General features: G+C 43.2%; 1 protein-coding gene across 9 annotated transcripts in view; it reads right to left on the bottom strand.

Annotated features, from left to right (window-relative positions):
- The window catches only part of PHACTR1 (phosphatase and actin regulator 1), a 1,185,412-nt gene that overhangs the window by 309,943 nt on the left and 850,501 nt on the right, over window positions 1-24,968 (bottom strand). For all 9 annotated transcript variants that reach the window (XM_069219732.1, XM_069219733.1, XM_069219729.1 and 6 more), the window contains one exon: window positions 4,543-4,623. In XM_069219732.1, coding sequence (XP_069075833.1) covers window positions 4,543-4,623 — 81 coding nt within the window. The remainder of the gene's footprint in view (window positions 1-4,542; window positions 4,624-24,968) is intronic.

Genomic DNA, 24,968 nt, shown 5'->3' with positions numbered 1-24,968 from the left:
TATACTAGGGAATTATAAGGGTTTTCCAGTATGCCAATGTGAATTGGTGAAATTGGTCACTAGCCAGTTAGTTACAATTTGGAATGCAGAGAGAGCATAACCACTGAGGTTCTGGTTAGCAGAGCCTCAGTGAGACAGTTAGTCATCACACAGGGAACACATACAGGGCACACTTATGAGCACTGGGGCCCTGGCTGGCAGGGTCCCAGTGACACATACACTAAAACAACATATATACAGTGAAATATGGGGGTAACATGCCAGGCAAGATGGTACTTTTCCTACACTATTTTACACAATGAAACTACCTGGTTGCATTTTCCCATAGCTTGCACACAACCACAAAGTCATCCTCACAATCTTAGGCCCATATTTATACTTTTTTAGCGCTTCATTTGCGTCATTTTTTTACGCAAAAGCAGCGCAAACTTCCGATTATTGCGCCGATTATGCGTCAAAAAACTATGCAAATGCAGCGCTAAAAAAGTATAAATATGGGCCTTAATGTCCAAGATTGACTATGCCAACAGCCTATAACTTGGTGTACCAACATTCATCATATGCAAAATACAACTCATCCAAAATGATACTACAAGGCTTCTTCTCCACCTTCACCCAATGAATCCAGTCCTGTATTCATTCCATTGGCTGCCTATGGTTAAAAGGGCAATTTTCAAGTATCTCTGTGTTGTAAACAGAGCCTCCCTAGAAAAAAGACTGGTATACCTATAAGTTAAATTCATGCAGTACAAACCAGACCGAACACTGCACTCCAGGCTTGCACCACTATCATACCACCTTCCCATAGGTAATCTGTAGGAGACACTGCTTTCTCAGTACGAGCTTTCAAGCACTGGAGCTCACTAGCAGCCAACATAAGAAGCACCCAGTAGCATATACACTTCGAAGACAGTTGTATATATGACTGTTTCCTAGATAACTACTTGCATCCTGAGAACAGAGCCAAGAAAAGTGTTGCACCCTCAAGCGCAGTCCTCAGCTTATAACCCACAAAGTGCAAACAACTCAACCAGCAAATCGCTTTTAACTGATGAGATCTGTCACTCATCACTTGATGATTTGGAGGACTTTAATATAGTCTATCACCCAGGTCACAAATATCTATACAATCTGAACACTTGCTACTGAAATGAAATTTACATTTGTTTGCAAACTAAATAAAATTTGTTGTGATGTGCGTGTTTGATTGCTTGCTTCTGTACTTTATGTGTATTGCTTGGCGGTTCAAATCATCGACAATGTTTCCACCATTCCTGTTTTTCAGCTACAACATTAATCGTTTGGACTTGTAGTTTCACCTTTTCTATTATAAGAATGTGACTTAAGCTTGAAGACCAGTGCTGGCTCAAAGCCAGACTCTTTTGTTCCCACAGCTCTCTTTGTTCGGTTCATACGTTAGACATCTGGTGGCAAGATATCCTGGGTGAACACTGCACTATGTAAAGTTACAACACTTCGCCCACATGGCAGCAGGCTAGGTGTCATACGTGTACACTCACTCACTGCCATCACCCTTGGCCTTAATATTTAAAAGTTATAGGATGTCATTCAACATGGACAACACTTTTTCTGCCCATACGTGTTAGCATTCATTTGAGCATCTTAGCAGTTCCTCTTACACATGGGTCCTAAATTGCTTCCTTAAAACAGCATTGTCAGCTATGAACTTAAATGGGTAAAGACGCATAAGATAAAAGCTCTGTTGGTTAACCAAACATACAACTGACGGAGCCTTACCAGATTATTTTTTAATTTATTGCAAGAGTTTTAATGCATCCCCAGTCCTCTGTGGCGTGTGGTGTTCTAGAGAAATTAGTATTATCTCACTCATTATGCTACATCTATGCCAAGCCATTGCTCGAGTCATCAATCTGTTTACGCAAAGTGCTTCTCATGTATGCAAATGACATGAAGGTATGTTCTTAAAATCACTGGCAAGCTCGGTTTGCAAAAAGTAGCAACATAAGCTTTTTGGAGCCATAACAAAAACATCTTGAATGCAAAGTGACTGTTTTTTCTCATGAGTCTCACACTAAAGGACTGGTAGAGGACTGTAATCATAGGCAATCACAGAGAATACAGTAAAACATGAAAGGTCCTTAACATGTCTCTCAGGGGACCTATTTGCCTGAATTAGAGCACAGCTGCAGTCTAACAAACTCACACACTTGTGTCTAATCCTTGGTTCAACCAAAATATTGGTAGTTCTGTCACCATATATATAGTAGACTTCAGGTACGATGTAAAAGCTGTTTTGGAAAGTATAGGAACATTTTACAAAAAGGTGAGCTTTGTGACCGGAACATTTTGGAAACCGCATCTAGCATTTTAGGAAGACCGAATGTGTAATAACTGACAGTAGAACCATACGTTTGGGGTACACTTAATGTGCTAACAGTAGGTGGGAAATATTTACTTACCAATAGAGAACTGGTTGAATTTCCACCTAAGATGTATCCCCCAAAGTGGCTCCTCCTACTGCAGTGATAGCGACCTCGATGGAGAAACCCAGGCTGGCCTGACAAAGAATTCTAAAATTGTCTCATTCTACAGCCACCGATACGGCTGTGCTCCTTGAATGCCCAACACTGGCAAACAGAAATTGTGCAACATAGATCTCTAAATCAGCCTATAAATTTCTGATAGGAGCAAGTGAGCATACCATTACTCAAACCACAAGACAGCACTGCTGCTATAAAATACAAACATTAAAGTGGTTACAAAATTATCCACAAGAGTTTGCAAAATGTAATCATTTTTGTGTCAAATATTTCTCTGATAAGTGCAACATTCCGATGCAAGACAAAACTTTCTACAATTTCTAAAAACATAACAATAAATGCAATTACAATACAACTGAGGCAAAACTTTATTTCAATATCATTAACCTCTTGCTAAAATGTTCTTTGAGATCTCTACTAGGAATACATCAGTAGATACCCTTTGTGGATTGGAAACCCTACCAGGTTATGGGGTACCCCTTCCCGTTTGCGGATGGGTTAACACCAATTTGAAGTTGGTGTTAACTGCAATTGTTTTGTGTCAGCATTCACAGTCACAAAACAATCATACATCCACATGCGAGTCGCAATTAGAAAGGGATGCCCCTTCCTAATTGCGAGTTGCAATCCCTATTTTGCGAGTTGGTAACTGGATACCGACTCGCAAAATAGGGATTGTACATTGTACAAGGCCATTTTGCGGTTGCAAACAGCAATTTTAGTCTTTTGCGACAGCAAAATTGCTTTGTACATTTGGTCCATAGTCACTTACCAAAACCAAGAATAGCGATAGCAAGGAGTGAAGAACTGGATGAAGTAGGATGGCTCTGACCATTGGCAATAGCTCGAAGATCCTTGGTCTTCTAGGAGATTGGCAATGCACAAAATATAGAAGCACCATTGTGCCCACATGGGACCTTAGTAAGGAATGGATTGGTCTGAAGCCACCTGCTGTACCCTCCCAAGAAGAGTGAGTGGCCATGCCAGATGAAGAGGCTGATGTACTGGACACTGGGAATATAATGAAGGAGGTGCTGACAAAATGGCACATAGCCTCTGTTTCAAGAGAGACGTCCACGATAAACTGAAACAAATAATTGGAGGCAACATTTTTTATTAAAATATGTCTTCCTGGTTTCAATGATATGTACTCCAAGCCAAGGTCAATGCAGTAAGGATAGCCTCTTCGAACTGTGCATGTTTTCCAGGTGGGGCAAAGCACAAAACAACTGAATATATATAATATACATACAGTGATTATCTTTGATTTCATAATGGCAAACTGCTAAGGCTCTCTACACCAGACCTAAAAAGTGAGAAAAGCCTTCTGCGTGAAAAAAAAAAACAGAAATAGAGTGAAATTTGTATTTAAATTGACATTCTTTAAATAACAGGCCTGACCACTGCCATGTTTAGTTACTCATCATAAGCGAAGTTAGTGGGGCACATTCCTCCATCCTTCACAGTGCTTTTAAAAAAGGGAGCTGTGGTACAGAAATGTAGCTCATAGAAAGTGTTTTAATACCTTAAGAATTACCTATCTCAGTCATAACAAACCTCAGGACCGGTTTGGTTCTGTGGAGTGGTGAGAGTAGAAGATGTAACTACATTTACTTCAGCATCACCTGAAAGTTGGCATTCTTAAGGTGAAAAGAGAGAGGCAGGAAAGGTAAATGGAAAGAAGACAAAAGTAGGAAAGCAGTGAAAAGGTAGAAAGCAGAGATGAAAAAGAACCTGCAAAAGTGAGATAAGGAGGCTGGAAGTCAATGGTGAAGAAGAAAAATACATGAGGTGGAATAAAGACTAGGCAGCCTTCATATTTGGATTGCTGGCCTTGGGTTCCTAAGAACACTTTGGTCCCCTACATCTTTTTAATTAATAGATTAAGCGCTGCACATTGTACTTTAAGATTGCACTTTGCTGTGAGCTGAGCCTGTCCTGCTACAGATTAAATGAACCATAGAAACTCAGACAGCAACCCCATGCAACATCTTGGCATGAATAAATATACAACACTTACCTTTTTCAAAAATTTCCTTCAGCACTCCACGCTTAATAAGTTCCTCTCTGCTCTGTCTCATCGAAATCTTTCTCTCCAGTGCTGAAAATGAAAATGAGATCCATGTCAATAAAAGGCGGAATGTCTTCCATTTTGAAATCAGAGATTAAGCAAGGCAAAGCACGGGTCTGCTGCTTCTGCTATAATGGGACCTGTAGTGATGAATCCTTTATACGTGAATGGAGGTGCCCTTAGATGGGTAACAATGTGCTACGATCCACTGGCAGTGTACCTGTGTTACGTAGAAAGGAAGAGAATACAACAGCGTCGTGTATAGCAAGTGTGTGCACTTCAACTCCACTGCCACCGCCTGACTGCTGCCCCGAATAAAGCAGATGACGTCAGCCCTGATTAACATTACCTTCTTAAATTGCAGTCCCTGAACTAACACCCATTTGAACAGGTACCACATTTACACGCGGTATGATACATTTTCTACCTTACTGATTTACCCTCTCTAAATTTCTGTGTATTAAAACCGCCAAGAGGTCCAGGAAATTCGTGGACATACATACATCTGCATGTTATATCTCTGTTTTTAACGAAAAGCTTGTATCTTGTGAGATTCATGGTACCTGATGAATTCCGAACCACTGGGTATCGGATTTAACTGGGTACAATAAAGTGCACTAAGTTCTCAGAGAAACTCATTTCCAATGCCCTAATCTCAATCATCTGTCTCTTCAAAAACTCTTTTCTCGCTCATTCTATGGCCATTCCTGCTGCTGTCATCGCCCTGGTAAAAACACACTGGCATGGCATGCACCCACTATTTTCAGAGAGGTAAGGGTGACCCCACTTCCAAGAGCTTGCGCTCCAGTGAAATATGCTGGACTTGTTCTGGTGTCATTTACTGACATGGGACACATTCAGCAGCGCCTGTGCTGTCTGCCTTCTGTTCCAAGCAGCAAGATGCAGGCGGTGAGTGGGCTTTTGTATTTATTTTCACCTCCAGATGGGCCCAAGAAAAATGCCTGATTTAAAGGGCCATCAACCCTCTTTTTGCATGAGTAGCATCCTGGCTGGGAGCTATTTGAAGTCTCACAACTAGATGGAGGTAAAAAAAAGTCACACAGATTGTAAGAGAAACTAGTTTTGAAGCAAACGTTTGCCTTTGTTCAGTTCCTGTATAAAAGAGAAATGCGTGCACAGTAAGAATGTCATATATATTGGTCTGCATGAGTATTAACACGAATAACATTATAAACACCACTGCTTTGTATTTAATTAGTTTATAGCACTACTCACCCCAAAATTAGGGTGTCAGGTCACTTTACGTTACACACACATTATACATTGGCAATAAATCATACAAGAGTGCAAACCAATGTGGACGACGTCTTACATAAATAAATGAGGATTACAAAGTGTAGGAGTCACACTTCTTTCTTTGTAGCTCACTGTGCTAGTTTATAAGAACTGCAATTTAGGAACTGCAAGTAGCAAAAGGATCTCTGTCTTAAAAGTAGAAACCCACTTACCTATGTACATAAAATAAAAATCTGTCATGTGCATGTTACACTGTGTGATTTGCTGAAGACACATTAACCCTCTATGCTATTCTGAGCCAAAACTGTGATTAGACAAAACACAGATCTCTCTGGCAAATGCATGAACCACCATCATTTTCTTACCATTATTATTCTTCCTTGAGAGTTACTGGGCACGTAAATACCCCTGCAACAGGTGCCTTACACTGTAAGATATTTTAAAATGCACCCTTTGCAACTAGTTAAGCCAGAACAGATTTATCACATTTCTCCTTGTTGCCAATTTTTTTGAGGCAGAGCTTTAAAAAAAAATAAAGGTATATTTTGACTGTCAGGTTGCTTTGCATGACTCCAACCCTTGTTTCTCCACCCCCTTTTCAATGTCACACCTTCACCCTAAATGTATGGGTTCCCAGAATAAAGTTTTTCGAATTACAGGACTGCTGTAAGGATCACACACAGAACAGTAGCATGAGTGGAAAACCATTTCAAGCCTGTCTTGAGCCTGCCCTGTGATTTAACAAGAATGTCCAGCACTAGAAGCCAGCAAGAAGAACACAGAAAACTGTCCACCCTTCAATTCTCCCAGAAGGCAGCGTGCCAGGGTGCCAGAAGATCAACATTTGTTGCAAACCATTTAAAACTGTGAGCAGCCAGAATACTGGTCCTTTTGCTTCTGATAAACCTGCTTGAGCCCCTGTGCACCTTGTTCTCCATTGGAGCTGGAGCACACGCTGCACAGAGACATAAAGAGGAAGAAAGAAGCCAGACGGTGATTGTTGGTGGAGAGGAGTCTCCTGTATCCAGGCCTTCAGTCCAGCTCTTGGTAAGTACTACTACCCCAGCCAGACTTCACGCCGTCCCAGTGCATAAGAAATGCTGTGTCTTATCTTTGGACAAAATGGTGCCCTTGTGATGCCGCACCCACTTGGCATGCAGCCCAATTCCAAGAGAGGTTTCAAACAGCAAAGACTGGGCCCAGGGGGACCATTACAATCACCCACGCCCCAGCCTTGATTTAAAACCTTAGCTTCCTTAGAAATGGGCAAGCTAACAAGTTAACAGCTAGAGCCTGTGCACATGCTGAGCCATGAAACTGGCAAGCAATGAACGCAACAAAATATTCAAAGTCGCTTTACAATTCAAAAGGTGTTGGTTAAAATGCAGAAATGTTTCACCATAGTGTTTCATATTAAGTCACTGTATTGTCAGGCAATACTAAAAGTGATAGCTTCAAATTTGTGTGAATTTAGAAACATTCATGTCCACCACTGCCCTGACAACAATGCTATTAATGAACTAAGAGGCAAGTCAATTGCCACGAGCAGCCTATTTGTGGCCTAGAATATTATTGTACATAGAGCAACAGGATATTCAAAGTTCTTATTAGAGGGCTAAGTCTAATGTAGATTCTGATAACTTACCATGGTCTGTGGTGTCCCTCACTGTTCCTACATCTCTGCCACTTGTGTAGTTTTTCTGTGCAAACCTCATCCTTGGACACCGGGCCCATATTTATACTATTTTAGCATCGCATTTGCACCGCTTTTTAATGCAAAAGCGTTGCAAACGTACAAAATACAATTTGACTTTGTAAGTTTGAGTCGCTTTTGCGTAAAAAAAAATGATGCAAATGCGGCGCTAAAAAAGTATAAATATGGGCCCCGGTACCTTACAATTAATTAGATGTAGAGCCGGTATCTCTTAATGCGAAATTTATGGTCCATTCTTTGTGTTTGAATGCTGGTGGTAGAGGGTGAACTGTCCTTTGCTTGCACTGGTGAATTTGAGAGTGGTTTAAATATAGGTATGCCAACAATAAGAACATGAGATATGTCTACTGCTGCTAAATGTCGAGGTAAAAACCTTTAAGGGCAGTGTGTTATTTGCAGAGCCCCAAATGTCTTCTTAGGGTCCCGTTGCTGAAGGCCAGGTCTGTCGTTACTTTCTTCTTCCACTACTCTACGCTAGCTTTTACTTTATCTTACTATTGCGAGTTCTTCTTTAATCCAACTTTCTGCCTTCATTGTTGGTTTCATATTTCTCTTTCTCCTTCCGTCCTTTTACGTCTTCCTTTCTTACTCGGGGTCATAGGCTGTGGGTGAAAAATGAACCATTATCTCCTAAAATGAAAGCAGGTGCCTGCTACAGACACATTTAATGGTGGGCACGGCTGGGTAGGCATACTTCACGTAGGAGGGTGGGCTCACCTCTGGAGAGTGCATACAGCTAAAGCAATCACAACTGAATAGAAGTGTGCTGCATATGAAATATTAGTGGAGTGGGCTGGCTGCATAGCTAGTTTGTTCAATCCTTGGGTAAAGGAAGTTTTACACTGACAAAAAGCAACATTGTTTTGTGTAAAGCTTACAAAATCGTGAGTTATCTTCTGTTTGAATCCGGAGTGTTGGCATGCGTACCTCTTGTGTCTTTGCTTCATAATCCAGGTCACAATCTTTGCAAGCATGCTGGATGGTTTCCAAACATGGCAAGGATGGTGCTCATTTTGCGCCCCATGTCATGGCCACTGATATGTCTGGCAAGTTTCAGCGCTGTTTTCTGCAGTTACTAGAGTCTAACTACAGTCAAAACACTTACCTCATAACTTTAGATGTTCCTAATTCAACCCTGCAGTTCTAATTGCATCAGTTTTCCACAATGGTGAAAGCTTGAAGTGGTGCTTTTATCAGTCAAAAATATCTGCATGTTCTGCATTGGTCTTTGCAGTAGTAGCCTTTTAACACAAACAGTTTAATGGTCAGTTCACCACTCTGTTCAATATTTTACTCTGTGTGATTATGCTTTTTAGGGGTTTGAAAACCCCTCCAATGTTTTTATATATTTTTCTTAATAATGTTGCCCATTTGAGTCTTGGATACAGAATGATTTTTCCTGTATTCCTTTATTACTTTAAACACTCTCTTAGCAGGCCCATCAAACAAATCACCAGAGAGTAGCTCTGAGTGTGTATAGTTTGTGTAAGTGTATAGTCCTGTGCAGGAGATTCTCTCTTAGCTACAAACTCATATCAGAAGATATCAGAGACTATTCAAAATGGTGAGAAATAACTGTTTTGAGAGCAATAAACACTGTACCAGTCTTCAAGTGAATGCAGTAGGGGTTTCAGCACCCTAAACTTGATAATGTCACCCAAACGAAAATGTCTTGATATCACGTCTTTCTTCACTAATGTTCATAGATCTCTCTCATGGGCCGTTCCGTGCCTCTTTGGAATCCATTGCCATACATTAACAGATGACTGATTGCCCATCACCATGTGGATGATACTCAGCCTATCAAGATAGATCCTACTGCTCATCACAACAAAAGATACCGGACAAATGGGATTTTTTAAAGTGATTTTGCTACCCAATATTTTTGATTCAGTGATGTAAAAGTTTCAATAGTTACTCATTTCTTATGGTTACAAATCCAGCTTCAATATAGTATGTCCCGTAATGTTTGAATTAATAATATATGTGCTGAACATGCATTTATAACTATATCTTTCATAAGGAATATCGTTTGCAATGCTCAGAATACCACATGAGGTGTGCAACTTGCATTTTTTTGTTTTAATAATGGGAACAGTGTGCTCAAGTTGTAAGTGTAGATAATGGTGTTATGTTTGGTAGGTTAATAAGTATTATAGGGCCAGATGTAGCAAAAAGCAAAATTGCGACTTGCAATTTGCGAGTCCATCCGACTCGCAAATTGCAAGTCGCAATTTGCTATGCAGTACGGTGTCTCAGACACCGACTGCGACTCGCAATGGGGTCGCAATGACCCACCTCATGAATATTCATGAGGTGGGTCGCAAATTGCGGCCCCATTGCGAGTATAGGCACTCACTAACATGGAGGCCTGCTGACGTCAGCAGACCTCCATGTTCGCGACCTGCTTTTAAATAAAGCAGTTTTTTTTTTTTGAAGTGTAGCCCGTTTTCCTGACAGGAAAACGAGCTGCACTGCAAAAAAAACCGAAACCTTTTGTTTCGGTATTTTTTCAGGGCAGGGAGTGGTCCCTTGGACCACTCCCTGCCCTGAAAAAATATTTTGGGGTCCAGTCACAAACTGGAAGGGGTCCCATCGGGACCCCTTCCAATTTGCGAGTGGGTTACCATCCACTTGAAGTGGATGGTAACTGCGATGCCATTTGCGACCGCGTACGCGGTCGCAAATGGTATTGCATCCCACAGCGACTCGCAAATAGGAAGGGAACACCCCTTCCTATTTGCGAGTCGCAAATGCATATTGCGAGTCGGTAACGACTCGCAATATGCATTTCTGCATGCCAAACCCACGTTTGCGACTCGCAAACGGCGAATTTAGCCGTTTGCGACTCGCAAACGGGTTGCTACATGTGGCCCATAGTTTTGATATTCACAATTGTACTTTTTAGCACTTTAAATGCAGTGCATGACCTGTGCTTTGTTCTTGGTGTCTTGTTTTGTATGCCTATCTTGTAGAATTTAGTGGCTTATTTACTGTAGTTAGTCAGACACCAAACGTCACCCACATTTGGGCTGTTAATTCCTTCAGACAGGAAATTCAAGTAACAGGCTTAAGTACTGATCAGCTTACATTTGTTAAATCTTGCAATGCTTTCAGATGTACAAAGGATAGCCAGCTAAACATATATGAGATCTTAAGATCTGAAGTCACTTCCTGTGAGGTTATATATTGTGATGCCAGTTAGTAGTAGGAAGGGATACCTTTAATCACCATATTAAAAGTGACAGTTATCCCGCCCCGGATATGACGTCATATCCGGTGGCTGGGACTTCCGTTGTCCCTGAAAGCCCTCCCCGGAAGTGACGTGTGTGCATGGGGTTGTCAATTGGGCTGGGCCCTCATGGTGTCACGTGTTAGCCCTGTGTCTGGGTCCTAGCCCCTGGGTTTTGGCCTATGAGATATGTAAAAAGTATGACTTAGTGATGTGCACGTGGTTTCAGAGCTTGAGAGGGACAGGTCTGGACATGTCAGACATTCATGCCCAAGTGCCAGTTAGGGGGGCCTCTGCACAGGGCTGCAAAGTGGGCGGTCTGGACAAACCTCCACACTGTTGGCTAATCCAAAAAAATAAAATAAAGTGGGAATGGTCAAATGCTGCTTATGTTAGAGCCAGCCTATCAGTGTAGAGAGGTAAATCTAAAACAGAGGTGTGCCTGCATTCTTTCAGGGGGGTCACAGATGGTTTTAAATTAGAAAACTGACCATGTAATTAAAAGTTTGAAACACCCCAGAGTTTGTTGTGACATGACTAATCTAAAACAGAGATGTGCCTGCATTCTTTCAGGGGGTCCCAGAACTGACCCAGTAATTAAAAGTTTGAAACACCCCAGAGGTTGTTGTGACATGGCTAATCTAAAACAGAGATGTGCCTGCATTCTTTCAGGGGGTCCCAGAACTGACCCAGTAATTAAAAGTTTGAAACACCCCAGAGGTTGTTGTGACATGGCTAATCTAAAACAGAGATGTGCCTGCATTCTTTCCAGGGGTGACAGAGGTGGGGTTAAATTAGAAACTGACACGGTAATTAAAAGTTTGAAACACAACAGAGGTTGAGGGGCAAGGCTGATCTAAAACAGAGATGGGTCTACATTCTTTCCAGGGGTGACAGAGGTGGGGTTAAATTAGAAACTGGCCCTGTAATTAAAAGTTTGAAACACAACAGAGGTTGTTGTGGCATGGCTAATCTAAAACAGAGATGGGCTTACATTCTTTCCAGGGGTGACAGAGGTGGGGTTAAATTAGAAAACAGACCCAGTAATTAAAAGTTGAAACACAACAAAGGCCAACTATTGCTAACCTATAACAGATGTCTATTTCCAGGTCCCACCAATCATAGAGCACAGGCATAATTACCCCAGTGAGCATGGTATAAGAGCCCCCCACCTTCACAGACCTCTTTTTTCTGAACTACATACTGACAGTTGTGGCAAGCAGGGCTGTATCAGGACATCATGGCTGGAAACATGAAGGGCAGAGCTCAGACTGGTGATGCTGAACATCTTCTACTTAAGGTCTGTAACAGTGTAGTGTGTGTATGTGTTTTACTAAAGTTTAACAATGACATTAGCACCAACCTGTTTAACTATACATAGATATGTAAAATGTCTGCTTTAAAAAAAAAAATAAAAAAAAAAAAAAAAAAAAAATACAAATTTAAAAGCTATTAGTGTATTTTTGAGATACGGTAATTACTTTATGGGTTGGTTTTGTTTAATTGGTACTTGTAGGGGCTTGTGCTATGTATTTGTAGGTATTTTTGCGGGGGCGCACTTATTTTGGGGATTGTGTTGGTACTGCTTGATTTGTACATGTTAGTTCTGGGTTTGTGTATCTGTAGGTATTTTTAAAGTCTACACTTGTTTTATGGGTCGGGGCTGTTTAATTGGTACTTGTGGGGGTTATGTGCTATGCATAGGCATGTATTTCAGCGCGAGCGCACTTGCGGTGTGGGGTGTATTGGGAATGCTTAATTTGTACATGGTGGTTCTGGGACTATGTAGGGACCGGTATTTTTTAAAGTCTGCACTTATTATGTGTGATGGTCTTGTTTAAGTGTTTACTTGTGGGGTCATGTGCTATGTATATGGTGGGGCTGTGTTTAATTTGTAAAGGTCTGCTGTGGGGAGCAGTATGTATATTTTTTTCCTTAAGTGCATTTTTATTTTAAGGCCATAGTAATATGTGGCCACACATTTAATTCTGGCAGGCGTTTGTTTAAATGGCCTGCTCTAGGGTGCCCTGATATTAATTTTAGAGCGCCGCTCACCATGATGTGGAGAGCGGCGTTCTAAAATTAATAAATGGGCACCCCAGAGCTCGGGAATGCTGTGGGGAGACCTATTATCAACTTTACAGTGCGGTTTTCAGAGTCCCTCAGGGGCTCTGAAAACCGCTCTGAAATGCTGAAAATAGGTCTCCCCAGAGCTCGGGAATGCTCTGGGGAGCCCCACTATCAACTTTTCAGCGCGGTTTTCAGAGTCCCTCAGGGGCTCTGAAAACCGCGCTGCGATGTTAATAATAGGTCTCCCCAGAGCTCGGGAATGCTCTGGGGAGACCTATTATCAACTTTACAGTGCGGTTTTCAGAGTCCCTCAGGGGCTCTGAAAACCGCTCTGAAATGCTGAAAATAGGTCTCCCCAGAGCTCGGGAATGCTCTGGGGAGCCCCAATATCAACTTTTCAGCGCGCTTTTCAGAGTCCCTGAGGGACTCCGAAAACCGCGCTACGATGTTAATAATAGGTCTCCCCAGAGCTCGGGAATGCTCTGGGGAGACCTATTATCAACTTTACAGCGCGGTTTTCAGAGCCCCCTGGGGACTCTGAAAACCGCGCTGAAATGCTGATAATAGGTCTCCCCAGAGCGCGGGAATGCTCTGGGGAGACCTATTATCAACTTTACAGCGCGGTTTTCAGAGCCCCCTGGGGACTCTGAAAACCGCGCTGAAATGCTGATAATAGGTCTCCCCAGAGCGCGGGAATGCTCTGGTGAGACCTATTATCAACTTTTCAGAGCGGTTTTCAGAGTCCCCGGGGGCCCTGAGAACCGTCCTGAAAAGTTGATAGTAGGGCTCCGGACGGCTGTAGCCGCCCGGTGCCAGCGTGTTTTTGGAGTGTTTGAGGAGGTTCTCAGAAGTCGCTGGGGAATACCCCAGAGGCTTCTGAGAATCGCCTTGAAGGTTTAATTACAGAGAATGCCGCGTGTGTTTCAGCGGCATTCTCTGTAATTAAACCTTCTTCCGACCGGCTCACAGAGGCCACGGGGAGCTCCCGAGGCCTCGGTGAGTCGGTGCTAGCCGTCGTAGTGCGGCGTTTGTTTTTAAAAAAAAAAAAAAAGGAGTAAGGGCCCATACACATATATAAAATAATTTAAAAAAAAGAAATAAAAATGAATAGCGTTTTGGGGGCCTTGGGATTGGGGCCCCCAAGGCCCCATAGGGCAGCGTTTAAAAAAAAAACAACAAAAAAAATAGAAATACAAATATGAGGGCCCTGAGCACAGGGCTCAGAGACCCCCAGGCCGCCATGTGGCAGCCTTTAAAAAAAAAAATATATATATATATATATATATATGGCAAGTGTGGCCATGGGTTTAGGAGACCCTGAAGTCTAGAACATTTTAAAAATAGAAAAACACATAAATTAAAAATAAAATAAAAGCTGTTGAAATAAATTAAAATAATAATGATTAAAAAATAACTATCCCTGGTAGGGAGCCTCAGACCCCTCAAGTACCCCACACCACTCACCGTAGTTCAGGATGGCATTGGATCTGATTTTGTTGCCTTGAAAAAACCCAGGACCTCACACATGTTGCATCCACATCCGGCCATTTTCTTTTTTTTTAAAACAAAGACTGTGTGGTGTTGGAATTGGCTCAGCTAGGAGTTTAGACTGAGCTCCGCCCCCACACATGGTTCACAGCCTTGTTCAGCTAAGGTGAAAACCAGGCATGGCTCCTAGGATCCAGTTTCCTGGCTATGTCTTATAGAGACAATCTTTGAGCTCGTATTATGCAAGAGCGCCACCATGTGGAATTTGTTTATTAAACCGTGTATAGTTTTTGAGAAAAGTTTTACAGTTGTCAATATGTATTTATACTTACAGAACATAGGGATTCAACAATTTGAATCTTGATATATATATGTATATATATATAAAAAAAAAAAATTATTAATTTTTTTTTTTTTGTATTTTCTTTTTTATTTTTTTCCCTCAAATTAAAAAAAAAAAAAAAAAAAAAAAAAAATGTCAACACTCGGTGTGCTTTTATGAAGGGTTCTGCCCTAGAAGATGAATTGTGGGGTGCTTAAAGGTAAATCTGTCTCTCTTGTACACAGGACTGTCAAGAGTCTGGGGAACCCCATGTGCAAATGGAGACCGTACAGCATGGTGAGTTACAGGCCCTTGATCGTTCTGAACGACGTTGTCAGGAATGTTATTTTTATTTTACTGCTAATGGGAACCCATGTGCTTGCATAGGTTATGATGCTGAACTCAGGTGTGCGCTTGCCTCTCTCCAACAAATCCTTCATGTTCAAGAAGGGTCAAACACCTTGTCACAGGATAACGTTACTGCAGGTAAATATTAGGGTTCTTTTTGTAACCCTCTCTGAAAACCTAACAAGCCCTACAATCAGACCTATATTTGGTCATCATAGTGAGTTCGTATAGTCTATGTATTATCTTGTATGTGTAACATTATTTTTTATGTTTTTTATCCCGAGGGGTCCCTGTGGATGAAGCGATCCGGAATTTGGATGCAAAGCTTAAAAGCCAGCCCCGCAAAAGGAAGTCCCCTGGTTCTAAGGACGGCCCGCCCATTAAGAAGGGCCCCTCAAGCCGAAAAACCAAAGGTGATTTTTTAGAAAATGTAGAGGCTGATGTATACTGTCCTTAGTGTGTCTAAACGTCTTTCACACCCACCGGTATACCAGCTATAACTAACCCTAATATGTATTTTGCTATCTTTACATCCTAGAATCATCACCCCAGAGCTCCGGAGACGTCGGCCCTCAGCCTAAGCAGCGGCTGTCGTCTTTAAAGGTCTGCACTGGGACTGCTCAAAACCCCACCGCGTCATCGGTACACGTGAACCAACCCGAACATCAAGACCCACCCTGCAACCTCTCTACAGCCACCGATCATGGTCCAGGTACAACTCTTAACGGCCCCACACCAACTGTCATAAAGGGAATGCCTAGTACAGCGAACACTTCTGCAACAGCTATCCAGGGGATGGGGCATGGACAAACGGACAGTATCAATCGTACAACACCAAACGCCCAACTGTTTGTACCGTGTGAGGTCTCTGGAGGGTCCCCAAAACAGTGCAACAGTCCTAAAATAAATCGGTTGTCCTTAAAGAGTCGTAGGAAGAAGTTCCAGACCCCAGAGCTGCAATCTGGACCTTTAGACCTGTCTTTTAAAAATGTTGTTAAGGTACAACCGGCTCCCCCTAGGGCCCAGAGTTCTAATACCGGGGTGTCTGGCCACACCCCAACCCCTACAGGGTGTACAACTATCCCCTCTGTGTTATGTGACCCCTCCATGGAAAATGATCACCCTGCAGAGGATCCCTACTCCCACTGTATAGAGCTTCTTAAGGCTCTAGCTGGTACTACCCAAAGTTCTGAAGCCCCGGCATCCCCATGTCTGATGTCCCCCGATACACCCCCGGGGGCATACGACCCCACCAGTCCCGCGCCAAGTGCCCGTGCGCAATGGTCTTCACCATCCTCATCAATATACCCCGACAGCAGTATAGGGTGTAGCGGAACGCAAAATCAGAGTTTTGGAACACCCTCGAGCGATGATCAGGACTCTCAAACTCCTGGGTGTTCACACTGGAACCCTGTTTTTACGTCCCGCCCTGGTCCAGCAACAGTGAGTGGTGGTGATAACGCCAGCCATTGTCCTATAACCGGGGTGGCTCAGGGAGTTGGCAATCATACCTCTAATGTCATAAGTTCGAGCCTTGAAACCAACCTTTCAAACCGTGCTAGAGTTCTAGACAGCTACATTAAAGAAATCCATCAGTCGTTCAGACAATTAAAATGCCAGCTCCGTCTAAAAACTTTAAAACTGTGTAAGAACGACGGTAATATAGCGACATCCAGAGCTAGCATAAAGGCTTTAAGACAGCTGATGGCTCGGTGTAGAAACACAATGGCCCAAACTTGCGCTTCAACAGTTATAGCCATGGGTAACATACCATCATGACTAGGCGCGCGTACATACACGGGGAATGTTAGAGGTACCTTTACCAGTACAATGGGCCATAGGTCTAAATATGAAAAGAAGCCACAGCACCTACTTAGTAGAGCTCTAAGAGTTTTACGAGCGCTCAATAGTCAGAGGTCATGTCAACCCCCAAAACCAGCACCCATAAGACCTCAAAATATAGAGTTAGGAGGTGCTGTTGGTCTTTACAGGTCCTCTGGGGGTGGCGGTCCGAGCCGTCTCAGCCTTAAGCAGTCTGGAGGAGCCCCATCCGAAGTAGGTGTAGGGTCAGTGTCACCATTTGTAAACAACACAAATATTGTTCAGATCGGCGGGGGACAGTTACCAAAAACCAGATGGGCCCATAAGAAGCCAAAGTGGCTTGGTAGCTCTAGAAAACGCAAGGCTGTAATAAAAAAGTTAAAGAAAGCCAGACTCTGCGTTACCAGAAGGTCTAAAAACACATCTACATCTAACCATACCCCTGTGAGCTCTCCAACAACCAGTAATTCTCAAACTGAGGCTTCAGAACCAGTATTTATGGAAAGTGTGAGACGGTATAGTCGAGTTGTAGAGCGGTTTAACGCTACAGAGCACTATGAGGAGTTTAGGTTTGTTAACCTAGATCGCCTACACTCCTCAGATCATGGCATTATAGCTATACATCAGGCTGTGCAAGCGCTAATCGAACGATTGTTACACGATGTGGGTCCTAATGATTTCTTTCAGATGCGTTTTCAGGGACAGGGTCTCAATAGTCCCCTGTTTACCAGACGGTCATCTCGGGATGTGTTTGACGCTGTAACGTTTTTAGAAAACCTATCTAAACTTTTACAGAGCAAGGCTGAATTATTGGCGTACGGGTCCTTTAGAATCATCGCCCTCGTTGTTAGGGGTCGCGAGGGTGGTGCTTCCAGAGCCTTAAAGAGCGTTATGTACAGTAAAATCATTGGCAAGAAATCTCGGTGGTTGCTCGATTTTAATACCGGAGCTACCAACATGTGTCTGGCCGCAAGCATTGCGGGTTTATTGATGGACCGCTCTACCCCAGACGCCGTCATTATGTCGATGGCTGTAGTGGCACATGAGGCACTTCAGATACCGACTGACAAAATGGTCGGTTTTGGGGATCTGGGCCTTTTTGAGAACCACTTTGCCGTGACGGTTAAAGTTCTATACCATGCCGGTTCTTGGAAGTACTTCACTACCAATGAAAGTGTGAAAAACAAGACCGTGTATGTGTTGCATCATGAAAACCACTTTTACGGTGTCTTGAACCTGAAGGGTTTTCTAGGGGCCAAGTATGTGTGCGAGCATTGCGATCATATATGCAACAATCGGACCAAACACCAGTGTGAATTTCACTGTAAAATGTGTCAGAGGGACGGTTGTGTCAATGACAGTGCTCAGAAAGTGAACTGCACAAAGTGTAAGCTGTTTTGTCGGTCGCAAGACTGCTTAATCACGCACATCGGCCTAGCCCAATGTGTTCTTAAAGCCGACTGTGGGGCGTGCGGTCGCTATAAACCTGTCGACCATGAATGTAAAGGCATGGAATGCCCTAGGTGTACCGTTGCTTTTATAGCCGGAACAACACATGAGTGTTACATGCTCAGAAGTCACTACCCAAAAAAAACAGAAGACTATATCGTCTTTGATATAGAGTGTACGCAAGAGACGGGTGTGCACCAGCCAAACTATATTTACGCCCACCATCTAACAGGTGATGAGAGCTGGGAGTTTGAAGGACGGTCCTGCGTGAATGATTTCCTCATCACGTTCATGCAACCTCGATACCAGGATTTTACATTTCTGGCTCACAACTCCAAAGCATATGACTCATTCTTCATTATCCGTGACCTGATACATGAAAAGTTGCCCATTAGTCTCATAACCCAAGGTTCCAAACTAATGCTGCTTAAGGTTGTACCTTTTGACATTAGGTTCATAGACACCTTGAATTTTCTGCCCATGAAGTTGAGCAAACTGCCAAAAGCCTTTGGGTTTGAAGGCTGTAAAGGTTATTTCCCTCACTTTTTTAACACCTGGGCTAATCAGAATTACAGCGGCCCTATGCCTCCGCCCGACAGTTATGGTTGCGAGTACATGATGCCCTCTGAAAAAGAGAGTTTTCTACAGTGGTACGATGAAAACCGTGAAAAATGGTTTCATTTTCAAACTGAATTGAAAGCATACTGTCAGGCGGATGTTATGATATTGCGAAAAGCATGCAACCTTTTCAGAGATGTTGTTGTGGCGATGACAAAGCGGGTCCTGTTTGTTGAAACCGAATCACTCAAGAGTAAAAAAAAAATAACTGTATACCTGGACCCATTTCAAAACATTACTCTGGCTTCAATGTGCATGTCTATTTATAAACACATGTTTTTATTGCCTGAAACTATCGCCTTAGTACCACCCGACCTCTATAACGGCAAGCAGAAACGTTACTCCACCCCCTCTATGCAGTGGCTCATGTACGTCTCTGCGCGTGAGAGCATCTTCATTCAGCACGCTCTGCAGGGTGGCGAATACCGGCTGGGTCGCTACTATCTAGACGGGTATGCATTAATTAACGGCGTACCAACGGCCTTTGAGTTCAACGGGTGTTTTTACCATGGCTGCCCTCAGTGTTACAAGCCCCATGAGTTTAATAGACTGCAGGGAACCTCGTTTGAACATCTGCACCGCAGGACTATGGCGAAGGCGCAGTATATTGAGAGTTGTGGGTTTGTTTTGAGAACTCTATGGGAACATGATTGGGTAACTGAGCTATCGAAAGATGGTGAACTGAGCACTTTTATTAAGAGCCAGCAGTTACCTTCACCACTGGAACCCCGTGACGCCTTATTCGGCGGGCGTACAAACGCCATTCAATTGTACCGTGTAGCTGGCCCTGGTGAGAAAATACATTACTACGACTTCACCAGTCTGTATCCGTTTGTGAACAAGGTGAAGTTGTACCCTATGGGCCATCCTACAATCATATACCAGAACTTTAAACCTCTCAAAGAGTACTTTGGAATCATTAAGTGTCAGATTCACCCACCGCGGAAACTTTACTTTCCGGTGCTCCCTTATAGAGTCGAGGGTAAGCTAATGTTCCCCCTATGCCGTACCTGCGTTGAAAGTAAACAGCTTAGCGAGTGTCGGCATAGTGATGAGCAGAGGGTGCTGGAGGGGACATGGTGCACCATCGAGGTGCAGACGGCCCTAGAGAAAGGGTATCGCCTAGGTAAAATCCTGGAAGTCTGGCACTTTCCAAACACAACAACCCAGCTCTTTTCTGAGTACATCAACTTGTTTCTCAGAGACAAGCAGGAGGCCTCGGGGTATCCAGAATGGTGTGTCGATGAGCCCTCAAAGAAAAAGTATATCGCTGATTACAAAGCTCGCGAGGGTATTAAACTGAGACCGGCGTTCATTAAGGTTAACCCCGCCCGCCGTCAGCTAGCTAAGCTCTGTCTCAATTCCTTGTGGGGAAAGTTCGCACAACGTACCAATTTGTCAAACACTTCCATCGTCACAGATCCAGATGAGCTTTTTAAGTACATATTCACACCTGTTTATGACATATCCAGTTGTGAATTTATTGACGACGAGACGGCCGTTCTATGCTGGAAATACGCCAAAGAGTACCCCACAACGTGTAACAATATAAACATCTTTATAGCCTGCTTCACAACCGCTCACGCCAGGCTAGAGCTTTACAGGTTGCTGGACAAGCTTCAGGAACGGTGTTTGTACCATGACACTGACTCGGTTATCTTTGTGAGTAAAAAGGGTGATGAAGATCCTCCGCTGGGTGATTATCTAGGGGATTTGACCAGCGAGCTCGAAAAGGGGGAGTATATACAGGAATTTACCTCATCAGGCCCTAAGACGTACAGTTATAAGACCTCAAACAACAAGGTTTGCATGAAAGTCAAAGGTATCACTTAAACGTCAACAATACGATTAAAATAAACTTTGACAGTCTGAAGGGTCTGGTGCACGAATACTCCGCCTCGAGCGATCACAAAAATAGCAAAGCCATTGTTGTAAACCAGCCGAGCATTGTCAGGTCCAAGAAAAAATGGGAAATTACAACCCAACCGATGTATAAAACCTTAAGAGTAGTGTTTGACAAACGGGTCCTCACATCTGACTACAAAACACTGCCTTACGGTTACTAAATGACATTAGAGGCGCAAACTCCACCCAGACATGGACACTAGACTACAACACCCATTCTCCTGCGTTTTAGCAGGTCCCTCCAACAGCGGTAAAAGTTTTTTTATAAAGAAACTGCTAGAAAATGCTCCCGGTGTTTTATCTCAGACCCCAAACAACATTGTGTGGCTTTATTCATGCTGGCAGGATCTTTACACGGAGCTCACCCTAAAGTTCCCCCACATTCGGTTTATAGAGGGTATCCCCGATAATCTCAACGACGATGATTTGCTACCAAAACAACTTGTAAACATGGTCGTGGTGGATGACCTCATGCGTGAAGGCGGGGACCACCCCGAGATTGAGCGGGCTTTTACGCAATATTCACACCACCGTAATCTGAGCATATGTTATATAGTGCAGAACCTGTTTTACAAGGGCAAGAGCAGCCGATCCATAACTCTCAACGCCTCATACCTGGTCTTATTTAAAAACCCCAGAGACAAACTTCAGATCTCCATTATAGCTAAACAAATGTACCCCGGAAACACCCCGTTTTTCATGGAGGCCTTTAACGATGCTACAGCAAAACCCCATGGTTACTTACTGGTGGATTTGAAACCCAACACTCTTGAAGACTACAGACTACGAGCCGGCATACTACCACCTGACTTCCCAGTCGCCTACACGCCTAAAACAATGCCCAAAACCTATAAAAAGAACAAGTAAAAAGATGCTTATAACATTTACACTCTAAACCTTGTAATATAAGGACACCACAATGTCTGCGAGGTTGCGGCGTAATTTAGGCCTTCTAAAAATGTTGATCACAGCCAGCCCCTCTAAAAGAAAAGCAATCCTTTGCGCTGCCTCGGATGATCTAGTGGCCGCCATTTCAGAAATAGCCCTAAACACCCTAAAAGGTAATGTCCCGATATCAACGAGCCAGTTCCGCGTTCTGAAGAAGAAGCGCCACATTATTAAGAAGCTCAGCAATAAGAGGGCATCGCTCCTTTCCAAAAGAAAACTGGTCAAACAGTCTGGCGGTTTTATAGGGTCGCTGCTAGGTATAGCTATACCCCTAATCACAGGGCTACTGTCGAGGTCCTGATGGAGCACGCCCACAAAATGTACCTCGTACCCCGGCAACAACTGGAACATCTGGGCCCTTCTACCACGGATGTCTGGGACATACGCAAAAACGAAACGCAGCGTCTCGATGCTGAAATCAAAGCCATTTTGAACCGAACTGATTTAAAACCCCACGACAAAGCAGGGCTTTACTCAGGAGCCCTTCAAAACTTTCTACAATACTACAAGCAGCTAACCTCTGAAAAAAACAAACTGACGCTGTATACCCCAGATGCTGAACAGCAGCCAGGACCCTCTATGGTGTCTCAAGACACAGGCCACACAACCACAACGGATGCCTTTGTCTTAGACCTTTTAAAAAATATCAGTCAGAAATATAGAGGGGCTGCTCAAATGTTGCTCAGTAAAATGACTACTACTAAAGATTTGACCACCTGGAACGACCGGGCGAATTCGTTTACAAAGGGCAGCCGATTGCTGGTTCCCATATGTATGATCTGGTCCGGGGTCTCACACATGGTAAAACCCTATCGACACAAGACGCTCCTAGAGGCTGGGAGCAGTTCCTAAGTGCAGCTGCGGAACTCAACATTCCCTCCACGATTATCGGTAATGCAGAGAATCGCCGTAAGCTTGAAAGATTAAAAGATCCGGCCCCAGCTGTTTTTACAAGGAGCCCCGCTATATCGACACCACCTTTCTTTCCACAACTAACACCCGTTCGGAACCGTGCTGCTCTTCCTATGGAGCCTAAAAAGAGCCTATTCAAAATGAACACCTGGCTACCGCTCTAATTTTGCACACTTGTACAGTTTTTGTTAAAAGTTTTTACGGTTCGAAAAATTATGCTTCATTTTATATGTTTAACCTTGTAAATGTTAGTGTTGAAACATGCTTGTAATAAACACTTTTAAATTTCCATCAGGAGTCTGCCATCTTTTTGTTTATAAATGCTTTGAAAATGTGCGCAGTGTGTCTTAAAAAAAAAAATGCCACGGATGAAAGTATGTTTAAGATGTTTATTTTTATTTTAGGCACACATAAGTACAAATAACAGCTTTACAGTACCTTACACTTTTGACAAAGACCATATTCTGCTTTAACAACGTGCGACATTGTCCTAGAGTTTTCATTCACATATTTCATAACAACATCATCGTTGTTTACTAGATCGTCTGAGTACAGATTTAAAAAATTTCTAAACGTTATACCTTCAGACATTTTACTAATAAAGTATATACAATGTTCCCCACATGTGATGGCCATAGGATCCTGTACCCGAAGTTTATTATACACAACAGTGGGTGATGCTTTTTTTACATATTTGAATATCGGCTTTGTATAAATACTATGCTCAGGGAATTCGGCTAAACTATCAAACATTATAACCTTGTCCACATCCAGAAACAGAGCCGCCCAATGTGCACCACCCCTGTAATGGGGATCGGTGTTAAAGACGAGGGTGCGGGGCCTTTCTGGACCTATCTTTTCAGGTAGTCCATCGCTAGGGTATACCCCTAGAAAGTATTTCTTAGCATGTTTATGTCTACTTAAGAAGTCCCGTATCTCCGTAGTGTCCATTTTATATATTTAAAAAAAAAAATTAAAATTTTTATATTTTTTATTTTACACTCTTTCAATGGTAGTCAAACATAAGCTGACGGGCGTGGTTGACCTGGATAACGCTGTCGAATACCGAGAACACAACCATGTTCACATTGGCCGCCAGCGCCTGTGTAAAACGTTATTTCTGCTTTTAGATTTCCGTTTTTGATCAGGTTGTAATGGTCACCGTCTTCCATGTCCGGCGTCAGGTCGAACGCAAACAGAGTGTAGCCGGCAGCATACCCTTCTCTTGAAACAACTACTCCAGAGTCCCTCAGCTGTTTCCCCGTTATCGAGACCAGTCCTAGATATTCCCGGACAAAATTTGATGCTCCAAAATTCGGTGTGAAAGGTTTTGCGGGGATCACGGCGCCCTCGTGAACCAGAGCAGCATAGTTGATATCATAGTGTTTGAAGTTGAAAGGGTTTGAGTTGTAGGCGCCACTAAAAGCGGTATTGTCCACAAACCCTATGATGATGAGTTTCGGTAACTGCCCCAGAAATAGATTCTGCTGCTGCGTTAATCGGGTTCCGGCGGGGATGCTGAATATCTTCAGAGCAACTCTTTCAATGGCATACTTGGCGTTCGATAATTGTAAAGCTTCAGCATGGGCCAGTCTGACACTTGGGGACACTTTCACTCTCTTTACAAACAGGCTCGCTGACAATATAACCAGTTTATACTGCTCTGCATCACCGCTGATGAGACAGAAAGCGTCTTTGTTACGATTGAGTTTGATCTTAAGATCGATACCGTTGACTAACAGTTTGTCTTGGAAGAAAAGGTCTGAATGTACGCGTCCCAGGAGGTCAAAATGCCTACTGCCGGCGACGAAGCTGGCTCTTTTTTTAAATCCCTCATTGTCACCGTCCAAAGCCGTGTTCTCCAAATGCGCTTCGGTATCTCGGTAGAAGAGCCCCGCTGAAAGATGTGTGTCCAGCGCATCGCGACTATAATTTAGAATACTCTCTATGTATGCCCTGTAGGCATACATGTTATCACTCTGTGTGACAAGGCGATCGCCTAGGTTAATGTCCACTTGATTAAACATTGTTGCGATGGGATAGGCTATCGGGGCCACTCTAGCATCATCCTCGATGTTGTCACCGTTCGCTTTGGTTATTTTACAGACGAGGTGCAGGAGAGTGTTGTTGAGATCAAGGTACATATCCGTGGACCCCGACACATAAAACTCTATCGGTGCAAGGGGTGTCAGAGCGGCCATCGGCGACACTTCCATGAAAAAACTGTTTTCAATGCTAGTCTGTGTGGGTTTGAGAGAAAACAGATCTAACTCAGATTTGGCGCATTCACC

This window comes from Pleurodeles waltl, chromosome 2_2 (genome assembly GCF_031143425.1).
Source record: "Pleurodeles waltl isolate 20211129_DDA chromosome 2_2, aPleWal1.hap1.20221129, whole genome shotgun sequence".
Lineage (NCBI taxonomy): Eukaryota > Metazoa > Chordata > Amphibia > Caudata > Salamandridae > Pleurodeles > Pleurodeles waltl.
This window is presented reverse-complemented; position numbering and strand designations above follow the sequence as displayed.